The following is a 14,489-nucleotide window of genomic DNA, read 5'->3' as shown; positions in this document are numbered from 1 at the left end:
TTTTCCTCAGCAATGACTGTGTGTAAGTGTTTGCATGCTCATTACCTGTGGAAGTACATGCTGTAATAGGGGCCATTGGAGCCATATCTGGGTGCTCAGGAGAGACAGTTCTCCTTTGGAAACTTGTGTCTCACTGATCACAAAGGAGCCTCTTATGGTCTGGCAATCACGGGTGTAAGTTCTCACACCATTCATTATCTAGAAACAACAAAACCGTTTTTCTGTGTAATTATTTAACTATGTGCAGATACACGTGTCTGTTGGCAAAACTGGATTCTGTGACAAGCCAAAATACTTCAAGAGAGTCACCAATCACCTCTTTTTCTGTGCCCCAGATTTTTGTGGTGAATAATCAAGAAGAATTGGACCGGTTAAACACAGAAAATGCCTTAGCTTTTAGAAGAGATCAGAGATCTTTGTATTTCAAGGATACCTTTGGATGGCTCCCAGTCCAGGTGAAAATATGACTGTGGTCTCAGAAAACTCGTGAGTGTATGTTTCATTTTTAAATACGGAACATAATGTCTGTACTTAAGGTGTCATATGTAGAAAAAGCTCATTTTTGAGCACTGCCACAACTGTACATAGTTCTGATTTTTGTTCACAGGAGTCTTAATTCCTAGGCATTAACTCATCAGTGTTGCAGGTTGTGCTAACATCTCTCTGAACCAGGCTCCATTGATGAGCAAACTGGGGACAATTTGGGGAATGACAATAGTAAAAACCTTTTTTTATTTAATACAAAATGAGGCAAAACTCACCAGGGTACAAAGTTATGGAAAAACACAAACCCTGCAAACCAAACCTGTGGATTTCATTTTTGCTTCATGTTGCTAAACTAATTTCTGCTGAAATCAGGAGCAGAATCTTTCTTCTGTCCACTGGATTTTGAATTGGATTCTATATAAACTCTCTGAGCCACCAAATAGTGGGATATGAAAGCCTGGTTGTGGGATCTGCCTTCCACAGCCCTTCACGTCGGCTTGCTAGCCAGGCTGCTCATGGTCCAGTTCAGTGACTGCTGTGTGTTTGTTTGGCCAGCTATCCCCTTTCTATCCCATGGATTACCGCTTCAAGGATAGTGATACTTGTGGAGATGGGATTGTACAGGATGGGGAAGAGTGCGATGATGGCAATACAGTTGTGACTGATGACTGTATAAGTAAGTAACAGCACATCAAGAGAAGCCTCTTTCTAACTGGGAAGGTGCATGAATTGTTTCCATAGGGTACACTGCTGTGTAAGTCACACAAGTATTTCACTTAGGGAAGCTTGCATGGCTTGTGGATAGAGTGCAGAGGAGTTAGGCCGTAGTGTGAAAAGGCCACACAACAGCCATAGTGTGAAAACTGAGGTCCTTTGTGCATGTGGATGTCACACACCAGCACAAGCTAGATCCTGGGTCCAGTAAAACCACTAGGGATTTTGTTACTCACTTGCATGGGGAAGGTGTCAGCCTTCACTACCTTCACTGTTTGGTTTATACAACATTTGATTCCTGTCTAGTCGAGCTTCCTTTCATTTTGCTGGTTGTGGATAGCAAAGGGCGTGTAAGCATACAAGCAGCTGTGGCAACCTTCATATCTACCTTTCAGTTACTTTTACCGCTTGATTCCTTCCCCAGAGCACAGCTCTGTACCCTATCTACAGCTGACACACAGCAGGTTTGGTACTCTGTTGGTTCTAGCAAAGGGATGCTTCTTCACATTTCAGAACCAGCATCAGCTGACACTGAAAGATTTAATTTTGCTTCATCATTTATATAACACTCCATTCTTTAACCTGACTTTGCAAATGGGGTGCATGCAGCCACGCTCTGTGTGAGTTTGTCCGTCCACCTGTCCATCACCACGCTTCCCCTTGTAACTTAGGAATCTCAAACAACTTCTCGATGACAACTGGAAAGAGATTTTAAAGGCAATACAATTGCAACGGGTATAGGAAGACATATAAACAAATGTCCCTCTAAGCTTGCCTGACTGCAGAGTAATCCAGCAAGAGACCATGAGCACTCCAGCCTCTGAGCATGAGAAAATGATTCAATTAGAATTTGCAATTAACTCTGGAGAACAAGCATGCAGGAAATTATGTTCATTAGTTCTAGTGCCTGCAACATTGTACATTGCTTGTCTGGAGGCACATTGTGTTACTTTGTGCTATATGCTAGGCAAAACTTAAGGTTAGTCGAGGCCTTCTGACAATGATGTGACCTGAAGAGTTATCACTGAGTTCCTTGGAAATTAGCACATTGTCATCCTTCTGCTCTTGTGACTGAATCAAAAGAAAAAAGTTAACCAAATGTTTAATAGATTTAACTGTAAAATAGGCTCGTTTTTTCTTGGAAGCATCAATTTCTAATAAACAGATGCTTGGTGAAATTAATTAATAATATCTCTTTGTAAATAACTCACATTACCTCCTACAGATTCCTTATTCTTGAGTGTCCTCTTAATCTGTGGCTTAACAGTTTTCCAAGAAGATGTCAAAGGGATTTTAGCTAAATGAATTTGTTTTGAGTCACACTCAAAAAGCTGAAGGTGTCAAAAGCAAAGTCAGGTTGCTAGAACAGCAAACAAACCCACAAATTACAACAGTCTACACTTCAGTCACCATGAAAAAAGGCCCACTCACACCCAAGTCAGTAGGAGTCAGCAGTGAGAAAAATACCCTTTTGGCAATCATAACATACTCTGCTTGCATTTTGATAGACAGGCAATAGGTCTGCATAATTCTGTTGGTATGTGGGAACTCATTTGCAGTAGACACACATAGATGCTGTGCAATATTGGGTAAAGGTCTAGGCTGCGATTTTCAAACCACTTAAAGACCTCAGAATGTTCGTTTGAAATTATTTATGTTAACTCTATTTTATGCTTAATTTAATTCATTTTGACAGTAATTTTCTGTGGTAATAATAATTATTAGAATGCTGCTGTGATTAGTGTATCTGTAGTAAATAGCTTTAGTAGTTATCCATTCTTTCATATTCTTTATAGTGAAGAATATTCCTCCTCCTATGACAGTTCTTACAGAATGCCCTCCCTAAAATGCCTTGTTTTATACTTTGTCCTTAAAAATCTAGTTCCACTTACCTTACCTGCTTCTTGTACGTATGAAGTGCCTTGAAAGTATTTCTTTCTGTATTTTTCACCAGGATGCCGCCGTGCTTACTGTGGAGATGGCTACAGACATGAAGGGGTTGAAGACTGTGATGGAAAGGATTTTGGATATTTGACATGTAAAACATATCTCCCTGGGTGCGTATGACCTGCTGCCACTTTGGTTCAGGGGCTTTTGTTTGGTCGGCTTTTCTTCTTTCTCTTTGCCAGCTTTAACACAAAAAAGTATTACCCACTTCAACATTGTTCCACTGGGACCACTGCAGGCAGTGGGAGAGAAAGACTATATCAGATTATTTCTGTATAGCATTGACTTTAAGAGCCAAATCTCATCTCTCAGTGGTTACCACACACCTCTCATTGAACAAAATGAGTAAAGGGAAATAGACATATATTTGCCCATTGTTTGCAAAGTTTCCTCATTTTGTGGCATTATCATTGTATTAATGTTCACCCGTAACACGGCAGGAGTAGGAAAGACCATGATAAGGAAATGATCACACTGAAGGAAAACCCCAACAAACCAAACCACGACCTCCAACTGTCCTCCTGTTGCCTTTACCTTTAATGGGTACTTGTATCTTTGTTTCTGAATGAACCCATCATCTATGGACCCTTCCAAAGGCCAGGAAATTCACTGAGCTGCGATGCAAAGCCATGCATCTGCTTAGCAATGGCCTTCATTTAAAACGTCTGCTTATTATTGACTTGCCTTCTCTGCCTTTGTTTAAACAGCTTCTTGTGGTCAGCACTTTGCCTCCTACAGCAGTACCCCTATGTAACTGTCAGGTATTGTTACGGGCTAGCAGGAAACATTTAATTTGCAAATGAAATTAGACACAGAGCCCTCATCATTCATGGAAGAATAATGTGCTAATTGACAGGAGTAAGAAACCACAGGATGTCTTTGTAAGTCAGGTGCTGTGCTAATCCTTCCACTGTAATTGTTGGAGCACTCCTGGTGGAAGAGATTACCAACATGGAGTACCAGCAAACCTAGCAATCTGAAACATTTTACAAGTATCTCATCTTCAGACAATGTCAATCTGTTCTCTACTGTGAAAGCGATTCCCTTCCAAGAGTCCAAAGTTTGATGCCAAAAATAACAAGATTTTCTTGAGATTTTTTTTACAAATGTCACGTTCCATGTATAACCAAGTCGTGAAGAGCAATTGAGATACTTTATTTTTGTGCGTGCAGTCTGCAAATTGTCTGCTAAACTAAAGAAAAGGCTGTGACTCATGAGTAAAATAGAATATGTATGTCAGCAGGCAGTCCTGTGGGAGTTTAATCCCAAGCACCCTTTCCTCCAAGAGCTCTGCTACAACTGTTTTTCTGATTTTCTACTCTTTCCAGTCCCCAAATCCATCCTCTTATTTCACACACCTCCACTTGAGATTTTATGTTGGTTTTCTGAGAACGTGGGTTACCCCAGGATGTAGCTTTAAGGACCTGCTTAATGGCTGCTTAATCCACAGTTTGTGGATTGTTTGATGGATGAATTATTCACTTACATACATGCTAGTAATAAAAGCTCATCAAAATGCTTATTAACATCTCTGCTCAGGTCTTCACTAGGTAGAGCCACTGCGCTTAATTTTAGTCAGTAGAAAGACTAAAATCACTGGTTTTCCTTATTTTGCAAGGACCCTTACATTCCCCCTTTTTTTTTTGTTTTAATCTCCAAGGTGCGCAAGTGTCACTGTCATTATTTCAAGTACACAAAAAATAAGTTAAAGGACAGGCACAGTCATGCCAGCTGGAGATATTGGAAGTAACTGGAAAAACACTTAAAGGCTCAGATATTTCATTACACAGTTCCCATGGGTGAGCGCCAAGGCCTCCTGCACCCACCCCCGCTCAAGTCCCAGTGCCCACAGGGATTTTATTCTTTAATTGACATTACTGGGAATAAAATCCTCACTCATAGTTTCTCCAGGACTTTTGTTTTGCTGACAAGTGGGAGCACAGTGGAGCACTGACGCAATTACCCTCTTATTTTGGTTCCGCTATGTTGCGACTCCATATGGCATTTTCTGATGTTCATCACTCTTACGGAGAGTATATCCAGAAACCATGTAATGTGAACTGTAGCATACTTTGAAACATATATTTCAATTCTCTTTTATTTTAGGTCTTATGGAAAATTGCAATGCACTTCTTATTGCTACATCGACTCTACACACTGTCGATACTTCACATGAGGGGGAGCAGAGGTGGGTAGCGTCCCACATGCAGTGGGGTGCTAGGTGCTACACTGTCATCTATCCAAGAAGGACTGCAACAAAAAAAAATCCCACCCACCTCTGTATGAAAGCCAAGCAAGAGACATCATGCTGCTGATGGCCATTTTGAGATGTTTTTCTTTTGTTTTTAAATTGTCAGATTGGGAAAAAAATAGGACCACTGCATCCTGTCTTAATAGAGAAATGTCAAACGGTGTTTGCCGGTAAGACCTTTATGTGACTCTGCGTGGCAACTCACGCTCCATCACAAATGCCATGTTAAGCTACTGGAAACTGTGTTTCACTAACCAGGAATATTGTGTAACAATTACCTCGTTTTAACACTGTTAAACCTACATGTAAGATCTTCAGGGTTTCTGTCTTTGAACCTTCTCAGCGTAAACACAAAAGCATATCTTGGACGTGCTGTTTATAGAGACTTTTATTACAATGTGAACTTCGCAAGTGTTGTATCCACGAGTGATGGCTTCAGCGACATTAAGGGTAACTGTACACCTTCGTGGGTTGAAGGAGCAGATGCCCTTCAGTAAATGCTTTCAGGATCAGCAAATCAGCCAAAAAACCTGGTTATCTGCACCTTTAGGCTAAGACATTTGGCTGTGTGCGTCTGCGTGCATGTATAGCAATGCAATCACAGGAGTCCTGAAACTGCAAACCAGAAGGCCAAAAGGACAAATATACCATGAAATAACCAAGGAGATCTCTCCCATGAGAGAAATCAGACAAGGAGCGAAGATAAAGAAGGCACATGTTTCTGTATTTTTCACTTTTGTGCCAAGCTGGCTGGGATCTGTGTGACCCCGAAGGGGCTGGGACAGCATTTGTCACCTGCCTGAAACTACAGCGTGACCATGTACACATTGCCTTTGCTCTGGTTTCTATACTGGAAGGTCTCGTTTTCATCCCCTTGTCCACCCAACCTTCAGCATTGAATCCTGGTTATACCCTGTTCTCTCCCATTTGTTGTTTCCACCTTTGTGTCTGGGGTACCCCCAGTGTATAGTCTCACTTTTGTATTGCTGTAAATCAGGCCTTGGAGTAGGGTGTTCATGGATGCTCATACATGCTGTGTAATGAACAATGTAATGTACATGTATTTTTGTTTTTAAGAAAGTTTGTTCAACTATATTAGCTCTGATAGGAGTCAGGGTAATTATATACTTATTTATTAGTAAGCATTGAAGATCAAATTTCACATGGGAAGCATATTAAATGTTATGTGTGAAAGAGTTTATAACAGAAGAAAATGAAGCAATGGATGTGCAGAATACGGGACTAAAAGCCTCAAATCAAGGTGTTATTTTAACACAAGCCCCTCTTTCCCGCTTCACGATCAATGCTGCACACGACTGTTTGAAATGCAAGAATTGTCTGTACCAATGACAGCATTGCAACAGCTGCGCTCACAGTGGTACTGCTGTAAAGGTTAAATAAAGGTGGGTGTTGTGTTGTAATGATAATGCATTAAAGCAATCAAGAAATGAATACAACTTTCACCACCTATATAGGAGATGCTAACTCCGCATGTCCGAAGTGATACTGGAAACAAGAAAAAACACAGTTAGTGTACTCTTTGTGGCTGTCACTTACTTGGGCTATTTATGTTGCTATGAAGCCAAGCCACCAGCATCTCTAGCCCAGTTCAAAATTTTTCATCTGGTTGTTTTTCTTATTTTTAAATAGAGGTCTTAACAAAAGGTCAAGGAACCACAGGGGCAGGAACTTGCCATAAGCTCTGGAAATCTGGCCGCTAGGACAGCTGCCTTGTAATTTCCCATGCTTGTACTGTGATGGGTTCCAGCAATGTCACAACATGCAATAGCATGCCAGCCCTCCAGATGAACCTCTGGCAACATCTGCCTGGTGTTACCATCCTGGGCTTGGAGACACTTCATCTGAACCCCTCACCTTCCCCAAGGAGTTCATCTCTGCTCCCCAGAAGGCTGGAGTCTTTGGGAAAATTGATGATTCCAGTGGCCTTTCACCTTCAGGTTGAAGTCATATCATTTTTAAAAGCTCCTACCTCCAAAGGACATTGAAGTTGCAAAGCTAAGTGTGTAGAAGGTAGGGAATATAAACAGCAGATCGGAGCACGTAGTACAATTGTACTGTGCTGCACATGTTCAGGAAGGGGCGTATCGGTCTGGTCAGAAAGCATTCACAAAGCATGGATTTTAAATGGACTTCATTAATACAGCACAAACAATTCAGCATCTTAACAGAAAAAAAGCGGTGTAAGATATAAGGGGAAAAAAAACCCCATGAAACAAGTTTCTCTGCCATTATTGTCTTGTTTCGCTCAGATGATAAAGCATAAGGAAGACATCTGAGAAGTTGTTGAGTATATATGATTTAAAAGGCTGCAAAACAAATCCTTTCTCTTTATTTCTGGCATACCTGCTTTAACATTAACTGGGGATTCTTCAGATGGATGGTGCCTAGACTGCTGTGAATTATCTTCCCTCCTTCTCTGAGTTTCTTAACATGTGCCAAGACTGATTCAAAAGTTAATTGGGGTATTGCAGTTCCTTGGCCTTTTGGAGCAGCAAATGCCTGTGGGAGAGCTCTCTAGTGATTAGTACACAGCTCTAGAGAAATACAAAACCAGTACGATCCTACACCACGCACTGTACTAAATGTCTACTAAAAATCCAGCTTGCACTTAATATATAATTAAATATATGTAGTTACCTACTGTGTGTATTAGCAGCTCATGTCAATAAATCGTGCTACCTTACTTCTGCTATGTCCTTTCGCCTATTTTGTTTTGGGTTTAGTAACACAGTTTTTAAAGACAGTGATCTAGTTTAAGATACTGGGGAGGGGAAAAAGCCTGTGCCTCCTCTCCCATGCCTTCTGCCTCTCCTGGCCTGCCTCTGGATCTGGCTCTGTGCTGTCACACCAGTATGGACAGCCCAGGATTGTAACTGTGCATCCCCGCGCCTGGTCTCACCTCTGCCTCAGCCCCACACTGACCCTTGCAACACGCCATGTCCAGAAAGGTTACACTTTCATTGCTTTCCAGTTGTAATCAATGTCACATGGGCTGCTTTAAGGCAGCTTTGGGCTGAGTTTGGGTGTTATCTCCTCCTGCTACCTCATAACCTGCTGGCTGGTTTGTAAATCCTACCAGCAGCTGAGCTGATTGCAGCAAGCCAGAAAGCAACTGTGTTGGGTGCTAATGGACAATGGGAATGGTGGTGCTGGCACCCAGGGTTTGGTCAGTCCCAGCAGCCAGCACCCAGGCTTTGGGAAGAGGCTCCTGCCTTGCCATAGCAGCTGGCAAGTCTGTTGTCCGGAGACTTTTTGTACAACAGGGCATCCCAGAGAAGGGCAGTGCTGTCTGTCCCTGGGGGAAGTGGAAGTGAATTGACAGCCAAAGAATGAATGAGTCTTTGAGGCGGTATATTTTCTGCCTCTCCTTTCTAAAAGCTCACCTTTGTGACTCTCACCTCTCTGGCTTTCCAAACGCTTACATCATGTCTCTCTTCACTTTTAATCATTCAGAATTGTAGCCAACCCCATCCTTTCCCATAAATCTGGCCATGCAGCTCATGGCCTTTCTTCATCCTTATGGTTTCCTTTATCGTCACCAAAGTTCATAGCCTTTGTAGTCCCTCCAAAACCCTGCAATGCCCTCACTGCTCTGCAGGCACTGGGTTTAGCTGGCTTCTTTTTCAGCCTCTCACGCCATCCCTTTCCAAACATCTTCTGCATGTCACAGCCACACAAATATCACAGCAAAGCCTCCCGGCCACAATTAATTTCTTCTTAAAGGTAATCTTGGTGCAATTCCCATTTCAGTCTCAGTGATATGGACTAGAGTACAGGGGATTGGTGGTTATCCTTACACTGCGAGTTCCCCAGAACAGGCACTGTCTTTGGGCACCGTCTGTTTATGAGTAATAACAGTAAAAAGTCCCAGGTTAGCTGCTTTTGGGCACAACTCAACAGCTTTGGCACTCTGCTGCCACATACAATCAGGGCATGTATGAAAAAAAGAAGAGCAAAATAAACCCAAGAGAAGTGAACCAGTGCTGTGCTGCAATTCCGTGGTGATAGTCTAGTGTGTCATGTAGGCAAGGCAGTGCCAGAAGAAGATCTTTAAAGAGATGTTGGAAAAATAATGTTTTAATTCACAAAGGGTGAGGCAACAGACACCACTTTGTGATAGACTTTCGAGTTTTTCCTCTGATACCTTTGCCTAAGGAGATGGATACAGCAAAGCAAGTGTCCCTCTCCTGGAAACCATTCCCCTGCATGGAAAACACTGAGTAATGGGCTATTGAACTCTGCTACAGGCAATGTAAGGTGCTGACAGAAAGACAAACTAAAGCAGCCAGGCAGTGAATGTTCAGAGTAACTGATGCTTATTGATCTGGTAAGGGACTGTGCAATTTGCAGGCTGTCTGAGTGCTGCCAAACCTTAATCAAAGAGAAAAAAGGAACAAAGCCCAAGCAAATGAGACATTTTGTGTCTTTATTGAACATGGTCAGTGAAAAAGACCCACTGGATTAATGCATTCAGCCCCATGCCCAACAATGATCTCTTTGCTGGAGTCCTCTGTGCTGAAGGCTGATGTGAGTCCAGGGCTGCAGAGGCCAGAGCAAAGGCTGGGCACATGCTTTCATTGCATCAGTAATTACTGGGGCAGTTAGGAGGATGGCCCTGAACCAGCCCAGCCAAGGAAAGGCTGTGTTTGAAAGAGTAGCCAGGCCAAATTGTATTAGAGGAGTGTAATCCTGCTGGAAATCACATTACTGTCTACTTCCCTCCCTCCTCCCCTGGCAAAATCTTGGCACTTAAAAGGCACTGAGTTATAGCCCTGGCCTTTTAGGGATTTTAATTCACTCTAACAGTTTCCTGTGCATCTGATGGAAGGCCCAGTTTGGAGGCATGATTTTCTCGAGTGAGAGAGAATAGGGTTTAAACAGCTGCAATTTGCTGCTGCCATCCCACCCACTGCTGAACAAGTATCCCTCCCTGCACAGGCTGCTGCTTAGCATCTCCTCTGCAAAAGGAGAACCCGTGGAGCTGAGCCTATCAAGCTAAGCAGTGCTGCAGGGCACTGCAGGGAGCCAGAGCCATGTGGAAAAGATGCCGCATGTGCATCTCTTCAGGAAAAGCCATGTGTCAGGCTGTCACCATTGTCCCCCAGGGCTAATGTTACCAGTGGCATCTTCTGCAGGACACAGGGAAAGACAAAGCAATCCCAGAGCTGTTTTGCAGGCATGGCTGGGGGCCTGCCCGGCTGGTGTGTGACAACACAAATGCAGAGCCCTGATGGAGCAGGGATCTGAGGTAACGGGACAATAAATCAGCCAGGAGGAAGAGGAGGTAACATAAACCTCCTCTCACTGCAGCACATTGAGTATATTTAGAAACTCAGCAACTTATGACCCTCTCTTAGCCAGTTTAAAGTGTCACCATTTAATAAGTGAACAAACTGACATCAGCATTGAATTCAAGCCTGTGGCAAAATATATGTGCTTGATCCTTGTACCAGGCATGGGAGGAAGCTTTCAGGGTTTGTCTTGGAGAGGAGATGGAGACCTGCCTGGGTTCACAGCATCCCTGGTTTGGAGTGAGCAGGGGGGGATGACAGCCATTCACCATCACCCACCCAGGAGGGAGAGGCACCCAGCGGCATTTCCCACTGAACCACCAGCAAGCACTGAGTTAAGTCATGGAAATGCAGGCATGTAAGACTGGTTTTCCTTTGCCCTCTTAACCAGAGCATCTCCAGCTTGGTGAAGCAAGGAGGAAATAGCTTGGGGAGTCCATATTATTCCCAAACCCCCTAGTGGGGGGCCAGAAACCTTTTAGTGATGTATTTTGTTTGGAAGAGAAGAGCTCCCATTGCTCCCTGCCCTCATGTCCATCAGCCATGAAGTTCACCATGCAAGAGCTGAGGGAGGTTGCACTGAGCCAGTCAGACATTTGGTACTTCCCACGCCTTCCTCTTGAAGGTTATTTGATGGGCAAACGTACAGGGAAACCTGGCAACCCTGACACTTTATAGCAATATAATTCCTCTCACACATTTCCATCGGGTTTCTCATGTTACCTACCTGGCACTACTACTCTGAGGATGGGATGCACCGAGCAAGGTAATACTGAGGACTGCTTAGGTTTCAAATTGTTACTGGATTTAAAGAGGAGGATGACTGCTTAGAGGTAAGAAACAGAGAATAGTTGAGGCAACTGAAGTGTTCAGAAGTGTCCTGTTGAAATGTGTGTATTATGCGCCACAACGAACAGGGAGGATGGTCAAGAAGTACAATAAAAAGCCAAATTTCATCTGTAATGCCCCAGTGCATTCAGACAAACCATCATAAACCATCTGGTTACCATAGTAACGAGTTACTGTCTTGCTGCCTTTTGACCAGAGATTAGTTGTCAAACCCGGCAGTAACCCCAAAGCAGAAGCATGGGTCCAGCAGGGCAAAGCTGGCAATCTCACGGGTCTTGGTAGTCACAGTGAAGGGCAGAGAGGCTTGCTCTGTGCCAGGACATTCTGAGCAAGATAACACCTGGTGTGAAATGCTGCAGGATTACAGCTTCTAAATAAAGTCAGGGACCTGTACCTGTTGCTGCTTGGGCTTAGCAGGCTCACTCTGCCTTAAGCTGTCTGAGACTGAGCTGTTTATGCTGATCTAGATGTTAAATATTTGTTATCCACTCCACACTAACTTGTTATTTGATAAGCAGTAATGTCCTGTAGGTTTGCCAGCGGGTAACCACAGCAGGAATGACTGATGTGACTGGCACTTGGGGCAAATACATTGACTTAAGAGAGTTTGTACTGGGTATAGGCAAGGAAGAACCAAGTCCTGAGGACATATAAATAATGAGATCATTCCTCCTGCATTCAGCAGTCAAGTACCTGTTACACAGATTATGTGCAAGGGGAAACCCATACTCTCTTTACTCATATTGTCCCTGTATTTTGGAGCCCTGAGGATGGTGGGACTCTAGTTGTGGGATGAAAGACAGGCAAAACCACCCCAAAGGTTGCTCACCGTGTCTCAGTGATGGGGTTTCTGCAGCGCCACACAACACTGCAGAGAGATGCCTCTGGTGGCTCTGGTTTCTCTCCTTGCCTGCAACACCCATGCCCGTTTTCAGTGCTGGGTGGTCTGTTTGGTGAGCACATCTGCACATGAAGGTTCAAGTCTTCTTGATTTCTACTGCACGGATGCACTGCATGGGGATTTGGGAGTGGAAGGAGCTCCCCTCTGCACCTTCACCAGTTACAGCTCAACTGAAGGTTGTTGCTGAGACTGAGGGACACATGCTTGACAGCTCTGATTTAAGGAGATGGTCAGATCTGCCTGATGTTTAGTTATGGAATAAGTGTCTGATCTTTATTTAGGGAATAGAACCAAGGCAGTTTTCCAGACCCTGTCTTGGTTCACCAAATTCTGAAGCGCACAAGAAAAGTCTTTAAAGGCAAGACCCCCCCCCAGCAGAGCTGATTGTTTCTCAGCTTCTATTAAAAAAGAAAGAGTAATAACAAATAGTTACCTTTGTGCAGGAACAGTCTGCTTTGACATGTTTTTAAGCACCTATATCAATAGCTGAAAGCAGCACTCCATTTGAGATGGTCTGTGGGCAAGAAAATACAAAGTGGACAGATGAATCCTCTCCCTGTACTGGTAACAGCTACATACTCACAGGCTGCTCACACTGCCTGATGATACAGGCTTAAGAAAATGTAAATTAATACTGGATTAATATATCCAAAGTGGAAGAGCTTCAACAGAAGAGAGTGCTATTTCAGAAGGAGCAAAGCCTGGATGTATGAACTCTCTAAATAAGTAAAGGACCAATATAGAAAATAAAGCACCACATAAAGAAACTTGTGGGCTGGCTGACAAGAAGCATGTCCAAGTTCTTTGAAATAGCTTCCACTCAGAGGCTGGTTCAAGCCCCCCGGGCAGAGCAACCTTCTCAAGGTGACTGATGAAGTGTGAGGTGAGTAAAGCTGCAGTGATTATTTATACACCCACAGGGTGCTGTAATTAAAGGTGAGAGAATATAAATCCTTAAAAGACTCTGGGAGAAGGGGAATTTAATAAGCTGAAGAAAATAAACTGAAAAGTCCTGGCAGGATCCAATGTGCAACTTGTTGTTGTTCAGCTTGTCCCTGACAAGGAGATGACTCTTGTATTACAAACAAGTGCCAGCAGGAAGGGCCCTGTGCCTGGCTGGCACATCGTCTGAAGCAGGACTGGTGGTGCCTCAACACAAGGGTAGCAGACAGAAGCTCTGTGAGGGAAAGGGGGCCTCTTGCTCTTGATGAGGGTCTCCTACTGTGGTTTTGGCAAGAAAGCTCTCACAGATGCCACGGAGCTTGGAGGGGCACAGGTTTCACAGGGACATTCTGCTGCACACACAGATGTGTCCTGCTGCAGGGCAAAGCGTCTTGTTCTGTTGGTTTGGGGAGAGCTGGTTGCTGCTCTGTGCATGGGACGTGGAGCCTTGGGCTCAGCGAATGTTGAATGCCTGAGATCACAGTTCAAATGTCACGCTAGGGAGAAAGCGGGGCAAGCAACAGGCAACACAGCGGAGGCTGTGCGGCACATGTCTTCCTCTCACTTGCAGGAAGGAGGTTGGGTACCAGCTGCTATGCAAGAAAGCAAGTGGAAAACTATGACCTATAGGAAACTATGTGAGGCTCGTCTGGTTGCTGAAGGCTACAGATGGGCTGACAATACCAACACTGGAAACAGATGCTAGATTGATTGAAAATTAGTTTGGTGGAAAGCCATAGCTGGAGCAGGAGCACTGGTAGGAAGACAAATTGATGTAAAATGCATTCTGAAGCCTCAAATCTGTTCGATTTTGAGAAAAGTGTGACCTGCTCTCTCTTCAGCATTGCTGCTGGACTTTGCACAGGCCACACACCACTGCATCTTGCTGAAAGCAGCAAGGTACACACTTAGAAAGCAGCCAAATGCTGCTGGTTGGCACCAGGATCCATTAGGGATCCTGACAGAGAAGCAATATCTCAGTGACTCCTTGATTGACAGCTCTGGGAGGACACAAGTATCGCTAATTTCAGGTGCCCCTGCTCCAGGTGAAACTGCTGCACTCAGGGTGATGTCAGTGGGTAAACAG

The 14,489-nt window shown here is 43.8% G+C and overlaps 1 protein-coding gene across 1 annotated transcript in view; it reads left to right on the top strand.

The window, feature by feature from the left end:
• COLQ (collagen like tail subunit of asymmetric acetylcholinesterase) overlaps nucleotides 1-5,323 on the top strand; it is a gene marked incomplete at both ends in the record, with an annotated part of 43,189 nt that extends 37,866 nt beyond the window's left edge. The window contains 4 exons of the mRNA XM_080610530.1: nucleotides 336-455; nucleotides 1,042-1,162; nucleotides 3,155-3,257; nucleotides 5,254-5,323. Coding sequence (XP_080466656.1) covers nucleotides 336-455; nucleotides 1,042-1,162; nucleotides 3,155-3,257; nucleotides 5,254-5,323 — 414 coding nt within the window. The remainder of the gene's footprint in view (nucleotides 1-335; nucleotides 456-1,041; nucleotides 1,163-3,154; nucleotides 3,258-5,253) is intronic.
• Nucleotides 5,324-14,489: the final 9,166 nt, after the last annotated feature.

Source organism: Psittacula echo (genome assembly GCF_963264785.1).
Source record: "Psittacula echo genome assembly, chromosome: 2".
Classification (NCBI taxonomy): Eukaryota; Metazoa; Chordata; class Aves; order Psittaciformes; family Psittacidae; genus Psittacula; species Psittacula echo.
The sequence above is the reverse complement of the archived record's forward strand: the minus strand, read 5'-3'. Positions and strand labels throughout refer to the sequence as shown.